Source organism: Meriones unguiculatus, chromosome 17 (assembly GCF_030254825.1).
Source record: "Meriones unguiculatus strain TT.TT164.6M chromosome 17, Bangor_MerUng_6.1, whole genome shotgun sequence".
Lineage (NCBI taxonomy): Eukaryota > Metazoa > Chordata > Mammalia > Rodentia > Muridae > Meriones > Meriones unguiculatus.
The window spans coordinates 3,882,162-3,903,534 of NC_083364.1; the positions used below are offsets into that span (position 1 = coordinate 3,882,162).

General features: G+C 38.5%; 1 protein-coding gene across 7 annotated transcripts in view; it reads right to left on the reverse strand.

Moving 5' to 3' along the window:
* LOC110564769 (adhesion G protein-coupled receptor E4-like) overlaps positions 1-21,373 on the reverse strand; it is a 101,502-nt gene that overhangs the window by 34,854 nt on the left and 45,275 nt on the right. For all 7 annotated transcript variants that reach the window (XM_060370926.1, XM_060370920.1, XM_060370921.1 and 4 more), the window contains 7 exons: positions 15,426-15,539; positions 14,709-14,749; positions 14,201-14,330; positions 13,100-13,201; positions 10,393-10,577; positions 6,752-6,919; positions 1,170-1,373 (listed from right to left, as the gene is read on the reverse strand). In XM_060370926.1, coding sequence (XP_060226909.1) covers positions 1,170-1,373; positions 6,752-6,919; positions 10,393-10,577; positions 13,100-13,201; positions 14,201-14,330; positions 14,709-14,749; positions 15,426-15,539 — 944 coding nt within the window. The remainder of the gene's footprint in view (positions 1-1,169; positions 1,374-6,751; positions 6,920-10,392; positions 10,578-13,099; positions 13,202-14,200; positions 14,331-14,708; positions 14,750-15,425; positions 15,540-21,373) is intronic.

A 21,373-nucleotide genomic window follows, 5' to 3' on the forward strand; every position in this document is an offset into this window, starting at 1 on the left:
TGGTTATTATATTTTAATTTAAGTCATCATCCAGTGTGGTTTGTGTTGTACAGTCAAACATTCAACCTATAACACATTATAATAAAATGGGTATGTGTTCTAAGAAAAAGCAATATGCACACAATCAATATAACCAAAATTTATCCATAAAAGGACACAATAATTATTGCTTTTTCTCTTTGTTTAAGGGAAAAGTCACTTCAACAGTTCAAATAACAACTAGAAAAAAGAGTTTTACAATCATTTGCGTATCAGTGTAGCAAACCTGTTAGTCCCTTCAAGCCTCTCTCCTATCCCTGATTCTGGAGGGTAATAGACAGTGCAAGAACTTCCAAACCAATGGTTCCATTGCCCAGGATTCCTTGCAGTTTGCTGTGCTCAAATGGCAGGACTCTAACAAGTAGAGTATGAGAGGAAGTTCTATGTACTCCTGATTTGATCCATATAAACTTCCTATCCAAGAGTATATTGTAATTTAACCTTTTTTTCCTTTAGGCCTAAAGGATGACTTTGAAGCTGTGCATAGATGATAACAAAGGCACCTTTAGCATGTAGGTGTAAAACTGGCATGCTTCAAAGCTATTTGTTGACCTCTGTTAACAGATGACATGAAACTTACTTATGGCTGGGGACATGACCTAGTGAGTAAGAATACTTGTTTTGCAAACATGAGGACATGAGTTTAAATCCCCAGCAGCAACATAAAAATTGGTCAGGTCTGTAGGTGCCTACAACCCCAGAACTACGGGGAAAGGGAAACAGGTACATCCCAGCCATCCCAGCCAAAATGAAAAGCTTCTGTTTCAGTGAGAGACCTGTCTCAAGGCAATAAGGAATGCACAAGAGAAAGACACCTGACACTTTGTTGTGACTGCTATATACAGACATATAACTGACACCTGTAAATTCATGCCCGTGCACTGCACACAGATACTACCTACACAAAGAATATTGGAGGGTGTCACTACTGTTACAAAGGTTCTTGATTCTAAGATGACCAGACAAATATACAGATCCTTTCAATTCTGCACAGAAAGTGAGCTGAAATTTTCATCCTGCATTTCCTTCCAAAACATCTCTACCGATAAAACTCTATTTCTTCATACTTGTTCAGGGAAAGATAGCTATGACTTAATAGGACAAAGAAGTAACTTGATTCAGTCACCAACCTCAGGCTCAGTTCTATTGATGCCTGTGAGAAAAAGGAGGTAGGCCAGAAAAAGGCAGATGGAGAGCTGCAGGTGGAGGGTGGTGCTGATATTCTGGATGGGTCGGCACAGGAGAAAGGTGATGGCAGCCAGGAACAGGCAGAAGAGAGAAAAACTCAGTCCCACATAGGTGATCACAGAGAGGGCTGACAGCACAGAGTCCTCCTATGAACAACAAAAGGATATTTCAGAGTCTCTAGGTTTACACTACAGTTACCATGAACATCAGCTTGCCATGTCTTCTTTGTTGTTCCATCAAGGTTGAGATTAGTGCTTAGCACATGTTATTCATTTAATAAATATTGACTAAACAAAAACAGCATGTGGAAATACACAGCATTATGGCCATTGAATAATATTTAATAAACATAGGCTAAAATGAAACAGCAGAATACAAGTTTTAACTACAGAGTAAGTTACATTATACAAGGCTGCCTGATTGACTAAAACCTGTGACTCTATAGCGTGGGAACATTGTAGAATAGCAGTAACATTATTTTAATTGTCTTTAGTCCTATAAATAGCATCTTTTACCCATCTATGTATTACATAGCATTCTTAAAAATATGTAAATTATTTTAAAACCCACAAGCAGATCTCTAACTTCTACTAACCCAAAAGCTCAAAAGGTCAACAGCATCTAAGGCTGTATCAGATTTTCCTGCTGCATTGTGATCCACCTACCATGTTCACCACTGTATTTGAATTGATCGTATCCATTATTTTCTTTGTTCTCTTACTATAAAAACATGATATTTAGAGTAATCTGAATTTGTCTTCCTGGACCATTGCTAGTCATATTTAGCCCTAGGATAAAGTATTTTGTATTTATTTTTATTTTTTTTGTAAACATATTTTTATTTTTTTTTATTAATTACAGTTCATTCACTTCATATCCCACCTGTAGCTCCCTCCTTCCTCCCCTCCAAAACCCCTAGTCCACTGATAGGGGAGGTTTTCCTCCCCTTTCTTCTGACCCTAGTCTATCAGTTCTCATCAGGACTGGCTGCATTGTCTTCCACTGTGGCCTGGCAAGGCTGCACCCCCTGAGGGGGAGGTGATCAAGAGCAGGCCAATCAGTTCATGTCAGACACAGCCTCTGTTACCATTACTATGGAACCCACTTGGACACTGAACTGCCATGGGCTACATCTGTTCTAGGTTATCTCCATGAATGGTCCTTGGTTGGAGTATCAATCTCCGAAAAGAACCCTGGGCCCAGATTTTTTGGTTTTGTTGTTCTCCTTCTGGAGCTCCTGTCCTTTCCAGGTCTTACTATTTCCCATTTCTTTCATAAGATTCCCTGCACTCTGCCCAAAGTTTGGCTATAGGTCTCAGCATCTGCTTTGATACGCTGCAGGGTAGAGTCTTTCAGAAGCCCTCTGTGGTAGGCTCCTGTCCTGTTTCCTGTTATCCCTCTCTTCTGATGTCCATCCTCTTGCCTTTCAGAATGAGGATTGAGCATCTTACCCAGAGTCCTCCTTCTTGATTAGTTTCTGTATGTGTACAGATTTTAGTATGATTATCCTATATTATATGTCTAATATCCACTTATGAGTGAGTATATATCATGTGTGTTTTTCTGCTTCTGGGATACCTCACTCAGGATGATCTTTTCCAGTTCCCACTATTTGCCTGCAAATTTCATGGTTTCCTTGTTTTTAATTACTGAGAAGTATTCCATTGTGTAGATGTACCACAATTTCTGTATCCATTCTTCAACTGAGAGGCATCTGGGTTGTTTACAGCTTCTGGCTATAACAAATAAAGCTGCTACAAACATGTTTGAACAAATGTCCTTGTTGTATGCTTGAGCATATTTTAGATATATGCCTAAGCGTAGTATAGCTGAATCTTAAATTTGCACTGTTCCTAATTTTCTGAGAAAGTGCCAGATTGATTTCCAAAGTGGTTGTACAAGTTTACATTCCCACCAGCAATGAAGTGGGTTCACCTTTCTCCTCATCTTCTCCACGTGTTGTCACTAGAGTTTTTGATCCTAGCCATTCTCATGGGTGTGAGATGAAATCCCAGGGTTGTTTTGATTTACATTTCCCTGATGATTAAGGATGATGAGCATTTTTTTTAAGTATTTCTCTGCCATTTGATATTCATCTACAGAGAATTCTCTGTTTAGCTCTATACCCCATTTTTTTTATTGGGTTACTTTATTTGTTGCTGTTCAACTTCTTAAGTTCTTTGTATATTCTGGATATTAGCTCTCTGTCAGACCTAGGTTTGGTGACCATCCTTTCCCAAGCTGTAGGCAGTTGTTTTGTTCTGACAACAGTGTCCTTTGCTTTACAGAAGCTTTTCAGTTTCATGAGGTCCCATTTATTAATTGTTGATCTCACAGCCTGTGCTGTTGGTGTTCTGTTCAGAAAGTTGTCTCCTGTGCCAATGTTGTCACAGCTTTCCCCCACTCTTTCTTCTAACAGGTTTAGTGTGTCTTGTTTTATATTGAGGGCTTTGATCCACTTGGACTTTAGTTTTCTGCAGGGCGATAAGCATGAATCTATTTGCATTTTTCTACATGTAGACATCCAGTTAGACCAGCACCATTTGTTGAAAATGCTATCTTTTATCTATTGTATGTTTTGGGCATCTTTGTCAAAAATCAGATGTCCTTAAGAGTGTGCGTTTATTTGTGGGTCTTCAGTTTGATTCCATTGATCCACCAGTTGGTTTCCATGCCAGTACCAGGCAATTTTTATAACTGTTGCTCTATAGTACAGCTTGAGATCAGGGATGCAGATACCTCCAGAAGATCTTTTTATTGTAGAGGATTGTTATTCCACATGAAGTTAAGAATGTTTCTTTCAAGGTCTGTAAAGAATTGTGTTGGTAATTTGATGGGAATTGCATTGAATCTGTAGATTGCTTTGGTATGAAGGCCATTTTTACTATGTTAATCCTGCCAAGCCATGAGCATGGGAGATCTTTCCATCTTCTGATATCTTTTTCTATTTCTTTATTCAGATACTGGAAATTTTTTTCATGCAAATCTTTGACTTGCTTCGTTCAAGTCAAACCAAGGTACTTTATGTCATCTGTGGCTATTGTGAAGGGTGTTGTTTCACTAATTTCATTCTCTGCCCTTTTGTCTTTTGTATAGGGGAGGGCTAATGATTTTTTTGAGTTAATTTTGTATCCAGCCATTTTGCTGAAGGTGTTTATCAGCTGTAGGAGTTCCCTGGTAGAATTTTTTGGGTCACTCATGAATACTATCATATAATCTGCAAATAGTGATGCTTTGACTTCTTCCTTTCTAATTTGTAAATGAAATCTTTGGTGACTTTGTGATTTCATGTTGACAAGGAGACATTAGGTGAGTTTCCTTCAACCTTAGTTACCTGAGATGCAGTTTATATCTAAAAATTTCACAGGGCAATGATGAGTCTTTGATGATGGCCAGTTGATTCAGTTTGGTTCAACCAAGGCAGTTTGAATATAAATACCTTTTTTAATTAAAATTTTATTATTTTATATTAATTAGGTTATTTACTTTGTATCCTATCTATAGCCCCTTCCTTATTCCCTCCCAATCCCACCCTCCCTCCTTCACTTCCTTCCTGCCCCTCTCTAGGTCCACTGATGGGGGAGGTGCTCCTCCCTTTCCATCTGATCCTACCTTATCAGATCTCTTCAGAACCGGGTACAGTGTCCTCCTCTGTAGCCTAGCAAGGCTGTGCCTCCTTTGGGGGGGGGGGGTAGGTCAAAGAGCCAGCCACTGAGTTGATGTCGGAGTCATTTCCTGTTCCCCTAACTAGGGAACCCACTTGGATACTGAACTGCAATGGGCTACATCTGGGCAGGGGTTCTAGGTTATATCCATTCATGGTCCTTGACTGGAGTATCAGTCTCAGAAAAGACCCCTGGGTCTTTTCCTCCTGTCCTCTCTAGGTCATAGTAACTCCCTCTTCTTTCATATGATTCCCTGCACTCTGCCCAAGTTTTGGTTATCAGTCGCAGCATCTGTTTTGATACACTGCTGGGTAGAGTCTTTCAGGGGCCCTCTGTATTAGGCTCCTGCCCTGATACTTGTTTTCTATTTCCAATGTCCATCCCATGTGTTTTTCTAAGTAAAGATTGATCATTTTCCCAGGTCCTCTTTTTTTTTTTTTTTTTTTAGGTGTACAGCAGCTTTATTCATAATAGCCAGATCCTAGAAAAAACCCAGATGTCCCTCAACAGAAGAATGGATACAGAAATCGTGGTACTTTTACAATGGAATACTACTCAGCAATTTAAAAAAAAGGAAATCATGAACTTTGAAGGCAAATGGTGGGATCTAGGAAAGATCATCCTGAGTGAGATATCCCAGAAGCAGAAAGACACACATGGTATATACTCACTTATAAGTGGATAGTAGACCTATAAGATAGGATAAATTTACTAAAATCTGTATACCTAAATATCTTTCAAGTTAAATGATGCTTCCAATTCAAGACCCCCTTAGCTCCTACCACATTCAAGTCTGCTAACCCTATTTCCCAACATTTGCAGGATTTTCTTGATGGGTTTTGCTTACTCCAGACAAATTTATAAAACAGTCAGATTTTCCTCAGATTTGCTTAACCCACCTACCTGATTTTTCCACCAATGTAATTTTTAAAAGAATTGAGGTAAGATTTTGTTTTTCTTAAACTATAAAATATTCATTAAATGGTACCACTGGATACAATTAAAATATAAAATCACTGAACAAAAGTCTTGTGTATACTCAAACTATAACACTCATCAGTTATAATGACCCTGTACCACGTTTTCTGCACTGATTCCAAGCATCTTTCAGAGATAGTGTAAGCCCTATGTACACAAAGTAGTAATTAATTTATAAATACTCTGTGCATTGGTACCCCTACTATTCTCATTTCACCTCTACAAACCACTACTGGTATTTCTTGAGATTTTATTTGGCAGGTATATCAGGGGAGTAAAGCTACCTATGCACCTTTCTGGGTGCTCAGAAGTGAAAAATCCCTATCAGCTTGTGTTTTTCACATTAATCCCTATTTTGTGGTGCACTCTGGAGAGATTATAAAACCTCTAGGAGGTACTATTTTTCAAGAGGGCATATGTCTCTCTGAGAAAGCTCTAAGGGTTCATAACTGTGGCCCCTTTCTTTGTTTGCCTCCTCCCTGTAGACAAAATCTGACCTTTCAGTTTGCTTCTGCTTGCAATGCCACACTTTCTGTGTCATGATAGACTACATACTTTTGGAACCAGATGACCAAATAAACCTTCTGTCTTAGATATCTTTTAGTCACATTATTTTATGACAGTAACAGAAAAGTAACTAACACAGCGTTTGACATATTTCTACCCAGTCAGGTCAGTTGAATCAACTCTCATGATCAATATTTTAACTAGACATCAGTGAAATAACAGAGGTGGCAACAACACTGTACTCATTCTATTATGAATGTTTTTTGGAATAATCTGTCATTAAACTTGCAGCCTTTTAACTGTTTCTTTCTAGGTATTTTTATAGATACCTATTAAAATAAACTTTCATGTCTGGGACCTGTGAGACTTTATACCTTAAGAGATAGAGCCATAAGCACAGCAAAGCTGGACAGGTGAAAACACTTGCAAGTGGTATAGGAGTCATTGGTGTGCACATGAGAGCATCCCTTAGTAGACCAGCTTCCCCCTTCCTCTGATCCTTCCCAGTGGACACAGAGATGTTCTGCTCTTGAGTCAATGGGCTGCAAAAAAAGGTATGAAAGAATATGATTTCTGTTTCATTATTCCAAGTTTCATTCAACTTTAGTTAGGATTTATGACATTAACTAGCATAGTGATTTAGTACTTGTCTTTCCCTGTCATCTTCTTCTCTTCTAGCTCCTCCTGATCCCTCTGCTATTTCTGCACCTGGATTATAACTTCTCCACCTAGACTTTATTGAGAAAACATATGAGGGAGCATTTCGTATCCTCTCAACTCACATAGATTTTTGTTTCATTATTCATGCTTTATCTCTATAAATATCTCTGTGCCCAGAGAATTAACTCAATTTCTTTTCACTGAAGAAACCAATGAGAGAAAGGTGGTGATATGAGAGATCACTGTTTGAAGAGAGATATCAATTGTCACTGTCAGTTTTCCTTTCTGCTCCAGGCTTTTCTTGGAAGAGGCCAGTTTTTCTTTCCTACCTCTAACTCTTAGTATGCCAAACAATTCTCATGGCCCCATTGACTTCTTAGGATTCAGCATGATAATAATTTTCCTTTATGGATGTATATAGGTGACTTAGGATTTCATTCCCATTATTCTTCAGGTGCCATTTACAAATAAAAAAGGTATATATTTAAGTTTGGAGATGTACCCATAGAAGTACACGGAATACAAGGATTACTAGAGTCAAGCTAATAAGTATATTTATCAGCTTCCACTTTAATTTTAGTGACGATCTTGGCTATCTAAACTTTTTGAAATTAATGTATGAGACAATAAAAATTTTAAAAAGAGAGAGACCAGGAATTTGAGAAAGAGCAAAGGTGAATCTGTGCAGGAAAACTGAAAGGGGGAAATAGAAGAAAAGAAATGAGATAATTATATTTCAATTGAAAAAATATAAAGCCAGTATGTGTTAAAAGAATGTCTTTTGAGTGGAAACATTCCATCCTTGAGATTCAGTAAGTAAACAATTCAGATGTCTCAGGAAAGTTTTGATTCACAATGCTCCATCTGTCTTGAAGGTTATAAAACCTGTGAGATTGGCTGAAAAAGGAAGACTCTTTGAACTTCCTGCATCTAGAGACAGACAAGGTTCCAGGTCTCATGAGACCTCACTTATGCTGGGTTGGTCCTTCTGGTGAGAACCTGTCTTGTTCATATTGTGCTCCTAGGAGAAGCCCCTTTCCTTTATCTTAACAAGTCCATTGCTTCACTGAGTTAGAATTTGCTTTGCCATGGGTTATATATCTGAGGTGAATAAATATTTGTTCTCATCTCCCCAGGAAAAGTGTGACATAACAGATATACCAAAATACATTACCATAGGGGGCTTAATATGAGTTAAACACATTATGTAAATGTATGAAAACATCATCATTAATCATTATCATATATAAATTTATGCTAATAAAAGCATCTAATAATCTCAAGATTCACTCCTACTGTTGCTAAGTCTCATTAAGTTTCCCCTATCAGTGGACTTGGGGAGGAATGTGGGAGAAGAAGTAGGAAGGGTGGGACTGGGAGGGGACAAGGAAGGTGGCTACATCTGGGATGCAAAGTAAATAAATTGTAATTAATAAATCTTTTAAAAAGTCTACAAAGTGTTATAACTTAAAGTTTGTACTTTTTGGCTCATGTTTCCCCATTTCTCTCACATTTTGTAGAAGGCACTGTTGTACAGAAACTATGAATTCTACTTTTTGCTTTCCAGTGTGAGTGTGCTCATGAAGGCTTTGTTGGAGTTAACCTTCAGGTTGAGGCGCTGAAATGCAAGGTTGTTTATCTGCTTCTTTTATTACTACTTTTATTTTTAAAATTATAATGACATAATTTCCCCTGTGTTGACTACATCTGTAATTAACTAAAACCAAAGTACTTGGGCATACATGTGAGGGAATTTTTTCATGGTTGCATTATTTGAGGTCTGGAGAATGCCCCAAATCTGAGCCACATTTGACAGCCCACATAAAACAAACATGAAAGAAGGATGCTACTGTTTTTTGCATCTTTGTCCTCACTCTTGCTGGCAAGTCCATCTATTCTGGTGCTGAGACACTCTTGCTCTGGTGTTAAGACATACTTCTTCAGGATTCCAGTGCAGACTGAAGACCAGCAGATGTCTAGGGCATCCCTGGAACTGTGGCACCAGACTGGAACTCCTGAGACATCCAGTCTCGTGAGCTAAATGACTGACCAAGTAACTGAACAACTATTTGATCCTTAGCTTTCTGTTATTTTATTATTTCTGTTCTTTTAAAGAAGCCTCGCTTATATGTTACTTTGTTCCCTTCCTCTAAACACTCTCATTCATCCCTCCTTGCTCTCTTTCAAATTCATGGCCTATTTTTCCCTTATTCTTTGTTATAACACATTTGTATATGTATATAGATATATATTCCTAAACACAAACTGCTTAATCTATATAGTGTTACTTGTATGAATATTTTCAGAGCTGATTATTTGATACTATATTACCCAAAGCTATAAAATAGTTTATTATATTTTTTTGCATTTTGTTTACATATCCTGTCCTCTATGGATATATTTTTCACTGAAGCCTTGGTTGTTGATGATAGTAATGTTGCTACCATCATGGGAGCACAATATCTTTCCAGCACCTTTCCAACTTTGGATTCAAGCAGTAGGGTGACTAATAGATCACACTGCAGTTTTCTTTCTTAATTTGATGGGTTCTATATCATTTTGCTTAATGGCTAGACAATAGATAATCTCAACCACAATGTGAAAATGTTTCCTTTTTTCTACATTCTCATCAATACACACACTTGAAATTTTAAAAATCATTTAACTTATATTTATTGTTCTCTTCACAGTTCCATATGTTTAAAGTATATTTTCATTAGTGTGTCTCCTCACCTTTTTTAACCTTACTCGCAGCTTCACTGACCATAGCTTTACATATTTCCTTTGCCAACATTAAAGTCTCTTGTTTTATTTCAATTGCCACTGAAATTAAATTGAATCATGTGTGTGACCACAGGCTTTAAAGTATTCATTTGAACCTAAGGCCATAACTGAAAACATAGTTTTCCTACAAGAATCCTTCCACCAGGAAAGGTGGTGCCTATGGACTCCTTTTTGAACCATGATTTATTGATTATTGATATAAAATATGGACTATAACAGTAGTAAAGTTACACAAGCTTGATAATTTCTCCTACTTTTCAAGGATCACATTTAGATTTCATCCCTTCTGAAAAAAAATTAGAGCTGTTTAAGCATTTCACAGAGAGAATGATCTCTCAGCACTTAATAGAACTAGCTGCCCTTACAGAGGACCTGTTTCCATAGCTAGCACCCATATTCTGTCCCATACTGTCAGGAAGTCCAGTTCTAGGAGATCTGATATTATCTGTGTCTTCACAGACCACTATATGCCTACAGTGCAAAGAAGTCCATGCAGACAAAACACTCCAGCACATGACATAAAAATAAATCTTAAAACAGTTTTTAAATGCCATTTTAAGAGTAAGCTCACCTGAATATTTTGTAAAGTCAGGAGTACAGGTTCAGACAGGACAGGTTTGATTTCTGAACAAATGGCACCACTAACAATAAGAGAGTTCAGTTTTACTTCCTGAATTCCTTCTTTGTTATTAAAAAAGGATCCATTTAGAATATTTCCAAGAGACTTATATGTAATAAGAGCAACAGCAGTATCATCTGACAAAATAAAAGAAATCATATCAGACATTACCGAATGTTTTACATGTTGTACACAAATGTCTTACATGAGGATCATGTAGTAAACATAACGTATTTATTAAAATTACCCATGAGCATAACTTCAATTGCATGTACAACACACTATAGATAGTGGTAGGCATGGAATTTCACACACACACAGCATATGCACACATTTGTATTATATATGTATGTGTGAGTATGTATGTATATGTGTGTGTATATATATATATATATATATATATATGTGTGTGTGTGTGTGTGTGTGTGTGTGTTCTGGTTAGTTTTGTGTCAACTTGACAAAACTAGAGTCATTGGAGATGGAGGAGCCTCAAATGAGAAAATGTCTTCATAAAACCAGGCTATAGGCAAGCCTGTAGAGCATTTTCTTAGTGAATGATTTATGTGGAAGGATCCAGTCTAGAGAGTCTAGAGTGGATGGTGGCATCCCTAAGACAGTGGTTCTGGGTTCTGTAAAAAAGCAGCCTGAGCAAGCCATAGAAGAAAAGCCCATACAGAGAACCCCTTCATGTCCTGTTTCCAGATTCCTGCCCTGAGTTTCTACTCTGACTTCCCTCAGTGAAAGACTGTTACCTGGAACACAAATAGAATAAACGCGTTCTCCCCAAGTCATTTTTCTCATCACAGAAATAGAGACATAACTAAGACAATGTATGTGTGCGTAAAACCATTATAGCTAGCTAGCTAGATAGATAGATAGATAGATAGATATAAATGGTACAGATGATAAAGACACAGATATATAGATATAGATGATATAGATAGAGACAGAGATAGATATCTGTGTGTATGTATATGTGTATGTATATTATATAGTGTGTATGTGTGTGTTGTGTGCACATGTGCATGCTTATGTGTATTGTAAAACATGATAAGCAATTACCTGTGCTCCAAAGGACAAGTAAACTAAGGAAAAAGATGATTAGCACCTTAGGTTCTCTCAAAGTTACTTAATTCCTTCTCAGTTCATTGCTGCTCTTTTCTTTGTAGATAAACATTACTTTCCTCTGTACATCTCCCTCACTCCCTCATCTTTTCCCCTTTCTCTTTCATTCCAGCTTACTTTTCCCTCTCATTTTCCTCTCATTTATTTTCATCTTCATGGAAACAGAAATTAATTTATAGAAGTTAAATACCCAAGCTCCAATTATCCATGTGTTTGTTTTTTGTTTTTTTTTTTTATCTTACAGTGTGTGATTAGATGGTTCAGAGGTTAAGAGCAATGGCTTTTCTTCCAAAGGTCCTTAGTTCAATTCCTGGCAACCACATGTGTGGCTCATAATTATCTACCAAGATCTGGTACCCTCTTCTGGTGTGCAGGCACACATGTAGGCAGAAGGCTGAATAAATAATTAATAAATATTTTTTTTAAAAAAGAAATCTGACAGTGGTGGAGAATTCCTAACAGAAAATTAAAGATGATATCTGCCTACCAAATGATGTTGGGAGGTTAAAACCAGAACAGAATTCTATCACTGAGACAGTTGAGCCTATATTTAGTGCCCCCCTTTTAAGATACGAATTGCAGTACAGGGAAATTAGAATGGTTAGTGAATGTTCTCCCCAATATAAGTAAGGGAAGCAGTCATGCCAAATCAGAGAGCAATGCTCTTTGGCTAGCCTTTGACCCATCTCCTGTTTTAGACCAATGTTGATCACCACTTCTGTTATCATTTATTCTCATTTTAAAATCAACTCAGTTCTAGAACTTTTTCTTTTTTGCATTTATAGTTTAAAATGAGGAGGAATGGTATGGGTGTGATTAGAAATTTGTGGAGTAAATACAGCAGGCCTGACTTCTTTTTCATGATAACCAGATACTTCTATTTGAAATTGTTCATATGCATTTTTTTCTTCTTTCCTTCTGTACATCCACCTACTCCTCCTTTCTTTCTTGACACATTTATTAAAGATGATGTCAAACACAGCCTGCCTTCTGTCTTTTCACGGGAAGTTCTATTGATACTGCTATGGCCCTTGAACATCATCTATGCCTGAATTCACACACAGACACACACAGAAAAGTTGGATAGCTATGACAAACAGCTCCAGTGCCAATCCTAGAGTATTTGCCATGTGGTTTTCTTTTTTTAAATAATGAAATTTCCAAGATAGAGAGCAGCTGAGGGCAACTGAGTAATTCCTTTTTAAGGTGAGTTTAGAAAACAAGTCTCAAAAGCAATGATAGTCAAGGCAATGATTTCCTGGCACCGTTGAGTGTTAGTATGGTAGCATACTGAAATGTGACAAGGTAATCTTTGTTCAAAAAGCACAGCAGCATGACTCTGTTATTACCTTAATGTATGTTGCAAAAGATGTTGTCCCTAGGAGAGACCCTCAGTTTCATCACCGTGCATATCTATTGAGTCAAGGAAGATCTTTTCTACCTATTCTTAGAGCCCTTATCCCTTGAAAACTGTGAGTACATGTCCCTTGTACAGTCACTTTGACAGAAGACAATGCTCATATTAAGATATCACCTCTAGTCTTGTTTTCTTTGAAAGCAAGAGTGCAGTCAATCTTCATTGTGTTATTGCCAGCTTCCAGAAGAGTCATTCTGTTGCACTTCTTAGTTTCATACACTGAAAACAATGAAACAATGTGTTCTGATGCAAATATAATAATAATAATAATAATAATAATAATAATAATAATAATAATAGAATACTAATCAAGTTGCTGGAGAATTCCTTTATTTGAGAGTATGATTTTATATACTTTTCATCAGTCAAATTTGTAATCACATATAGGGTGATTTATCCACTTGTCATTAATTCTTTGACTATGAAATGCTTCCTAATAAAGCCCACATGCTGAAGGTTTTGTCCTCAGTTTTCTGGCTAATGAAAGGTCATTGATTGATCTTGAAAATTAAGTTAATCAGTTGTTTTACATAACAAGAACAAGAGCTGGAGAACACTGAATCAATATTAACATAGGAAAGGAGCCAGATTGCAAAGAACATTGGGTGTCCTTCTCCTGAGCCTCTTCCAAAACTCCTGTGCTGTACACACCTGGAGCAGGCACTGCTACGTAAACATCTTACCAAGTATTGTGTACCTCATGCCTCAGGACTTTGTTGGATTCTTTTTGAGGCCTCTAATACCATTCCTTTAATGACTTATAACTTGATTCACATATTGATCATATCTTTGTAAGATTCTAGAAACTATAGTGTGGATTGAGTTGTAAGAGGTAAGCTACTGTTGGTTTGTCTTTGAACAGAACTCCATTTCTTGCTGTATCTGACTTATGTTTACAATTTGATAGAACCATGATTCTATGTCTCATTGTGCATAGACCCATTGTCATCAAACCAAGTGGAAAACTGTGATTCAACCCCCACCAGGTAAACATTTCATGCTTGAAGTGGTTATGACTAGGTATTCTGTGATAGTGATGAAATGTGATTAACTCATCCTTGATTCTTTCTTGTGAGTAAAGATTGTTATTCATGTGGGAGGTTTATTTACCAAGCCTTCAATTCTGGAAAATAACACCTTCTATACTTCATAGGCCATGAGTGTACCAGGTCCCACTTTTCTCTATGGCATTGTATAACTCAACTTGCTGTTTCTTACCAAATACAGAGTTTTCACCCTTTGTTGGTGTAGCTGAGTTTTCATTCAGTATGTGGAGTTCCACTTGGTGAAGAAACTTGGTAGCCTCTTTTGCAGCATCCTCTTTGGTTTCACATTCACTCAGTTCTCCCTTTCAAACAAATATCACTAATTATACGAATTCTTACCAAAACTTAAGGAAGAAGGAATGGAAGTTTTGCTGGCTGGTTCCGGAAGCCGATAATGTTAGTCAGTATGCTGTGGGAAGAGTGGGCATTTTAACACCCAATAAACGTCTTTGACTGACAGCTGAAGTTTGATAAATCTACCCTATTGTAGTTAATTCTCATGACAACAAAATTTGCCACTCACATATTTCCACCTTTACCAGGAATAGAGAACAAAATAGACTGTAGGTGAGAAGTACACTACCATAAAAACCATAGTGAGATGGTATAGTGCTTAAGCAAGAGAATGACACAACAAGGCAGAGGAGATGATTCCCAGCCCCATTCTTTGCTCCACTCACCAAACTGCACATTGTTGATTCTGTTTTTCTCCCATTGTTCACTGGAAAAAAAATCATATTTAAGTCATATATTGAGAATAAAGCATGTGCTCCACATTCATTTTCCAATCACCCTCAAGGTAGATCTTTTTCTGGTTGCTCATCCATGTTATCATTATTTTTTGTTGCTGCTTCTTTGTTTGGTTTGTGGTTTGTTTGTTTTTTTTGTTGTTGTTGTTTTGTTTTTTATTTTTTTCCCTTTTTTTTAAGTTTTCATCAATTACACTTTATTCATTCTGCATCCCCCCATAAGCCCTCCCTCCTCCCCTCCCAATCCCACCCTCCTTCCTCCCTCTGCTTGCATGCCACTCCCCAAGTCCACTAATAGGGGAGGTTCTCCTCTCCTTTCTGATCTTAGTCTGTCAGTCCACATCAAAAGTGGCTGCATTGTCCTCTACTATGGCCTGGTAAGGCTGCTCCCCGCCAGAGGGAGGTGATCAAAGAGCAGGCCAATCAGATTATGTCAGAGGCAGTCCCTCTTCACATTACTATGTAACCCAATTGGACTCTGGACTGCCCTGGGCTACATCTGTGCAGGGGTTCTGGGTTATCTCCATGAATAGTCCTTGGTTGGAGTATGAGTCTCTGGGAAGTTCCCTGTGCTCAAATTTTCTTGTTCTGTTGCTCTCCTTGTGGAGACCCTGTCCTCTCCAGCTCTTACTATTTCCCAGTTCTTACCTAAAATTCCGTTCACTCTGCCCAACAGTTGCCCATCAGGCTCAGCATCTGCTTTGATAGTCTGAAGGGCAGAGGCTTTCAGAGGCCCTCTGTGGTAGGTTCCTAGGTTGTTTCCTGCATAAAATTGCATAGATAAGGAGAGGAAAGCAACTAAGGCAATTTGGGAGAGGGAAAAGAATATGATAAAAATGTATTCACAACATGAATTCTCAAAAAATGTATTTTCAAAATAAAATTATTCTCAAAAATAAGTTAAAACATTAAAAAAGAAGTTGAAATTTTTCATTGTAGCTGAATTTGTGAGTTCTTTCTATTTTACTCATATTATCTGTTATTTTTCTCTTATATCATTTCCCACCTCTCACCAAACCCTTTCTTATTCCAAAGCCCTGCTACTTTTTGATATATTTGCTATGTGTGGTCTAAGGTACGCTTTTACTGTGTTAGAATTTTGAAGGGGACATAGTACTGCTGCTGTGCGGTTATCTCCTCTGAATTGAAATGTTCTCTGCTGGAAGGCACATTGAAATTCACTAGGTAAACAAAACTAAAAAGCCTCAAGAAGCTCAGAAAACTTAAAATCTTCCCAAGTCCCCCTCCCTTGGCTATACAAGCAACAACAATTGCAGAGTAGAAAAGATTCTCTAGTCAGATAAGATGAGCTAAAGGATTTGCTCAAGGAGCTCCATGTGTACAAGTAGTAGCCATTCCCCGTGTATGGGCTTTTTATATAGTTGCTTTTGATTAATCCATGTACCTACTAGTAACTTCTCAAAGACATTCTTGTAACTCCAGTAAACTCATTTGCTCAGTAAGTTGGACATGGGTAGAATCATTTTTTTAATCAATAGTGTTCTACCCAAAGTGAATAGATAACTTATTTATACCATCCAGGAAAAGTCATAAGGCACTGACTTAACCAGAGATGATTTGGAAAAGAACAGCATGTGGCTCCAGGGATAGACTGTGGGGCATGTAACAGTGGCTTGTGTTTGTCAGAATGGATTTTTGTAGAGGCAATCCCAATATGGGATTCTTCATATAATATGGCATGATGTGCCTTCTTGCTGTAGTGGTGGTATCATGCTCCCTGGGATGGAAAGTAGGATATGCCACTAAGGGTAAGCTGTCTGGGAGTTGAGTATCTGTAGACGGAATCACAGCGTGGCCATCTTCTATTTGGTATATGGTAGCAGGCACCATTTATTATTGGAATCCATCAAGCGAGTGTCAGAATGCCCACCAATTTGTTGATAGAACAGAAAATATTCTACAGTCCTGAAAGTAGCATGTGGTGGAGGAGACCATAGGCACTCTGTGGCATCCATTGCTTGTCCTTTGCTATATGAAATAAGATATGCAAGTGAGTTCATGTTTCTTTCTAGAAAGAGCATGGTAGATAAGAGAGGAATCGCATTAAGAAAGAGCTTTAGGGTGGCTCTTCCTGGGATGCAAAAGCATGAAACTCATGGAAAGAATAGTAATGAGTGGATTATGGCAAAATGAGAGAAGATGGCACTAGGTCTGATTTTCAACAGAAAGAAAGAGAATTTCACAATTGATAGGCAGACAGCACTTTTATTAATAGTTCAGTATGAGAAACAATGATAATCAAGGAATATTCTGCATCTGACATGAATTGGGTACGACTTTTAAACAAATAAACAAGATATGTAAGATTTTTTATAACCTTGCTAATGAGGCTGTGGGACAGACTGATGAATATAATCACTCTAAATGCTGTGAAATCTTATAATAATAATAATATTAATAATAATCTTAAATAATTATAAGAAATAATAATTATAATTTTATATCTCTCCTTGAAACAAAGAATGCATAATCTAAAAATACAAAAATAGGAGTCAGAATTTCAGGGCCATTATGCAAAGGCTGTTGATGATATCTGCCTATTAACAGGTAAGATTTAATTGGTTGAAAGATACTAGAAGGGCAGTCTAGGAAACTGAGCATTAGAAAGGTAGCATTTGATATCCAGTTAATTGCATCTAATAGAACTTTTTTCACAGATTCCAGAAAGATGTTGATTTAATAGTTGGCTTGGATCAGATATGAGCCATTAAATTTGCTAAGTCCTATGGAAAACTGAATCATTTATGAGGTAAAGAAGTTTTAGAAGACAGGAATGATTTTGTGTGACTTATAAACCAGGTTCTAAGGTGGTTATAGTAATCAAGAGGGGAACAAAGAAAGTCAAAGCTGTAAAAAAGATGTGCTAGTATCACTGGATGGTAAATGTAGAAAGACTAATATCAAGCTAGAGTTCCAAAACAAGAAATTATTAGAAATCCAACTGCTGGGGGGCGGAGCCAAGATGGCGACTAGCACACACAGTTTCTGAGCAGCGGTGGGATACCTGATCTTCTGAGTTGGAGAATGGAAGGACCCCCAACCCAGGAAAACCACAGCGAGGCTTTCTGAACACCAGAGAACATCGCAGGAGGTGAAAACTTTGGCCTCCGGTCACCCGGAGACTTGCTTGGGGAAGGAGAGAAAAGATCCTTTGTTCTTGCTGCACTCCCTTCCCCCAGACCTCCTTCCTCCTTGGCACAGAGGCACAGCGGACTCATCTTTCTCAGCGCAGACCTAACTGCCTGGGGTATACAGCCGCTGAGACGGAGCCCCAAGCACTTTAGCGGCAGACAAAAGCCAGCAGTACGTGCCCCGGAGTCCCAGATTCGCGCAGAGGCTGCACCATCCTCCCAGGGCGCGAATCTGCTAGACACCATACTAGCTCCGCAGGATCGCCATCACTGACGGTACGGCCCGCCCAATCCCACAGTGACAGAGAATACGCTATTTACTCACCGAAAAACCAGGCAGAAACGTCATACAACCTGGACACACCAGGCACTGGGCCTCCCAAGCTTGGAGAGCACAACGAAGAGATCCCAGGACTTCCCAGAAAGCATTGGGACTAGCAACCCAGTCTCCAGTTACAGCGGGACATGGCAGCGGAGCAGTACTGAACTGGCGGGGCACCACAGCCCTCCAGTTTAAGACTAACCAGGGCCAAACCAGAGAACAGAGAGCCTGGTTACCCCATCCCTGCTGAAGTGACCACCCTGAAATCTCCAGCTGCAGCAAGACCTCAGAACCTGGCAGTGACAGCAGCACAGAACTGGCGGAACACATCAAAGAAGCAGGGCCAAACCAGAGAGCAGAGAGCCCCAGATACCATGATCTCGGCCAAGAGACCTGCCTGTAAGTGAGTGCACCCTTGAGAATCTGCAGTTCCCCAGATCCTGGGTCCTTCTAAATCAGAAGCCAGGCATCGAACCCCCCTCCCACCCACATACCCACTTTGGGAAACAGAGGGGCACTAGGGACATTGAAGTTCCTGCCCTGTGGGCCTGATTGAGGAGCTAAGACAGTTAATGCCAGAAATTGAGCTGCGATCATCATTAGCGCCTGCGACATATACAGTGCAGAGCCCCTCCCACACACTCAAGGGTTCAACATTAGCCATCACTCTGTCCCTCGAGAAACTCATCCACACACACTTACACACACAGACACACACACACGCGCGCGCACACACGCTTGCATTTGCCCCGTTTGCGCCTGCGTACTTTCCTCCCACAGGTACAGCTAGTCCTCAGCACACGCTGAGAGTGCTCAGATTCCTGAAGAACTCTCCAGACACCAGAGAGAGACAGCACCAGTCTGATCTGCAGAATCCAAAAACAAACAGGGAAGGTTTCAGATAAGCCAATGGCCAGAGGTAGGCGAAAGAACACTTCCAACATAAATCAGGACATCATGACTTCACCAGCAAACCCCAAAATCGATGGATACACCAATTCAGCAGAAGCACAGGAAAATGATTTTAAAGCCATGCTTGCCCAATTATTTGAGGCTCATAAGGAGGAAATGAACAAGTCTTTCAAAGAGATGGCCAGTCAATTGGAGGCAAAGAAAGAAGAAATAGACAATATCCTTAAAGAAACACAGGCAAACATAGCCAAACAAATAGATACACAAGTAGAGGAAAAATTAGTGGCATATAAGAAGGAAATGAAAAAAGAAATAGAGGCCATCGTAGAGAGACAGGAATCCAAATTCATACACATGAAAGAAATGGTGCAAGGCATGAAAACAGAATTAGAATCAATAAAGAAAACACAAAATGAGAAAACCCTTGAACTGGAGAACTTGGAGAAAAGATCAGGAACCACAAAAGTAAGCATCACCAACAGAATACAAGAGATGGAAGAGAGAATCTCTGGAGCTGAAGACACACTTGCAGAAATGGATACTTCTCTCAAAGAAAAAGTAAAATCAGAAAAGTTCCAATCACAAAATATCCAAGAAATCAAGGATGCTATGAAAAGACAAAATCTAAGAATAATAGGAATTCACGAAAAAGAAGACTCCAGACTCCAAGGTCCAGAAAATATTTTCAAGAAAATCATAGAAGAAAATTTTCCCAACTTAAAGAAAGAGATGTCCATAAATATAAAAGAGGCCTACAGAACTCCAAATAGACTAGACCAGAAAAGAAACACATCATGTCACATCATAGTCAGAACACTAAATCTACAGAACAAAGAAAAGATATTAAAAGCAACAAGGGAAAAAGGCCAAGTAACATATGAAGGTAGACCTATCAGAATCACGCCGGACTTCTCATCAGAAACTATGAAAGCCAGAAGGGCCTGGGCAAGTATCATGGAGACTCTAAGAGATCACAAATGTCAACCCAGACTACTATACCCTGCAAAGCTTTCAATCAACATAGATGGAGAAAACAAAATATTCCATGACAAAACTAAATTTATACAATATCTACACAGCAAACCATCCCTACAGAAGATACTAGAAGGAAAACTCCAATCCAATGAAAACAAATTCACCCAAGAAAACAGGGCATACAGATAATGTCCCAACAAAAATGAAAAGAAAACAAGCAATGAAACAGGGTTAGATCATCGACTCCATTACAAAAGGAACTAACATGCATTGGTCACTATTATCTATCAATATCAATGGACTCAACTCACCAATAAAAAGACACAGGCTAACAGAATGGTTAAGGAAACAGGATCCAACATTCTGTTGCATCCAAGAAACACACCTATGCAACAAAGACAAACACTACCTCAGAGTAAAGGGCTGGAAAACTGTTTTTCAAGCAAATGGTTCCAGAAAACAAGCTGGAGTAGCCATCCTAATATCTAATAAAATAGACTTTCAACCCAAGTTAATCAAAAAAGATAAGGAGGGCCACTATATTCTCATCAAAGGAAAAATCCACCAAGAGGACATCTCAATCTTGAATATCTATGCCCCAAATACAAGAGCACTGACATTCGTAAATGAAACATTATTAAAGCTTAAATCATACATTGATCCTAATACCTTAATAGTGGGAGACTTCAACACTCCACTCTCACCAAGGGACAGATCAACTAGACAGACACCAAATAGGGAAATAAAAGCACTCACAGAATCCCTAAATCAAATGGACCTAATAGACGTCTACAGATCATTTCACCCAAACTCAAAAGAGTACACCTTCTTTTCAGCACCACATGGAACCTTTTCCAAAATAGACCATATAGTGGGCCACAAAGCAAGCCTCAACAGATACAAAAGGATTGAAATAATCCCTTGTATACTATCTGACCACCATAGACTAAAGCTCGACCTCAACAACAACAGAAACAACAAAAAGCCGACACGCACATGGAAACTGAACAACTTACTACTCAATGACAGCTGGGTTAAGGAAGAAATAAAGAAAGAAATTAAAGACTTCCTAGAATTCAATGAAAAGGAAGGCACAACATACCCAAATTTATGGGACACATTGAAAGCAGTGCTCAGAGGAAAATTTATAGCACTAAGTGCCTGCAAGAAGAAATTCGTAACATCACATACAAACAACTTAATGGCCCAACTGAAAACCCTAGAAAAAAAAGAAG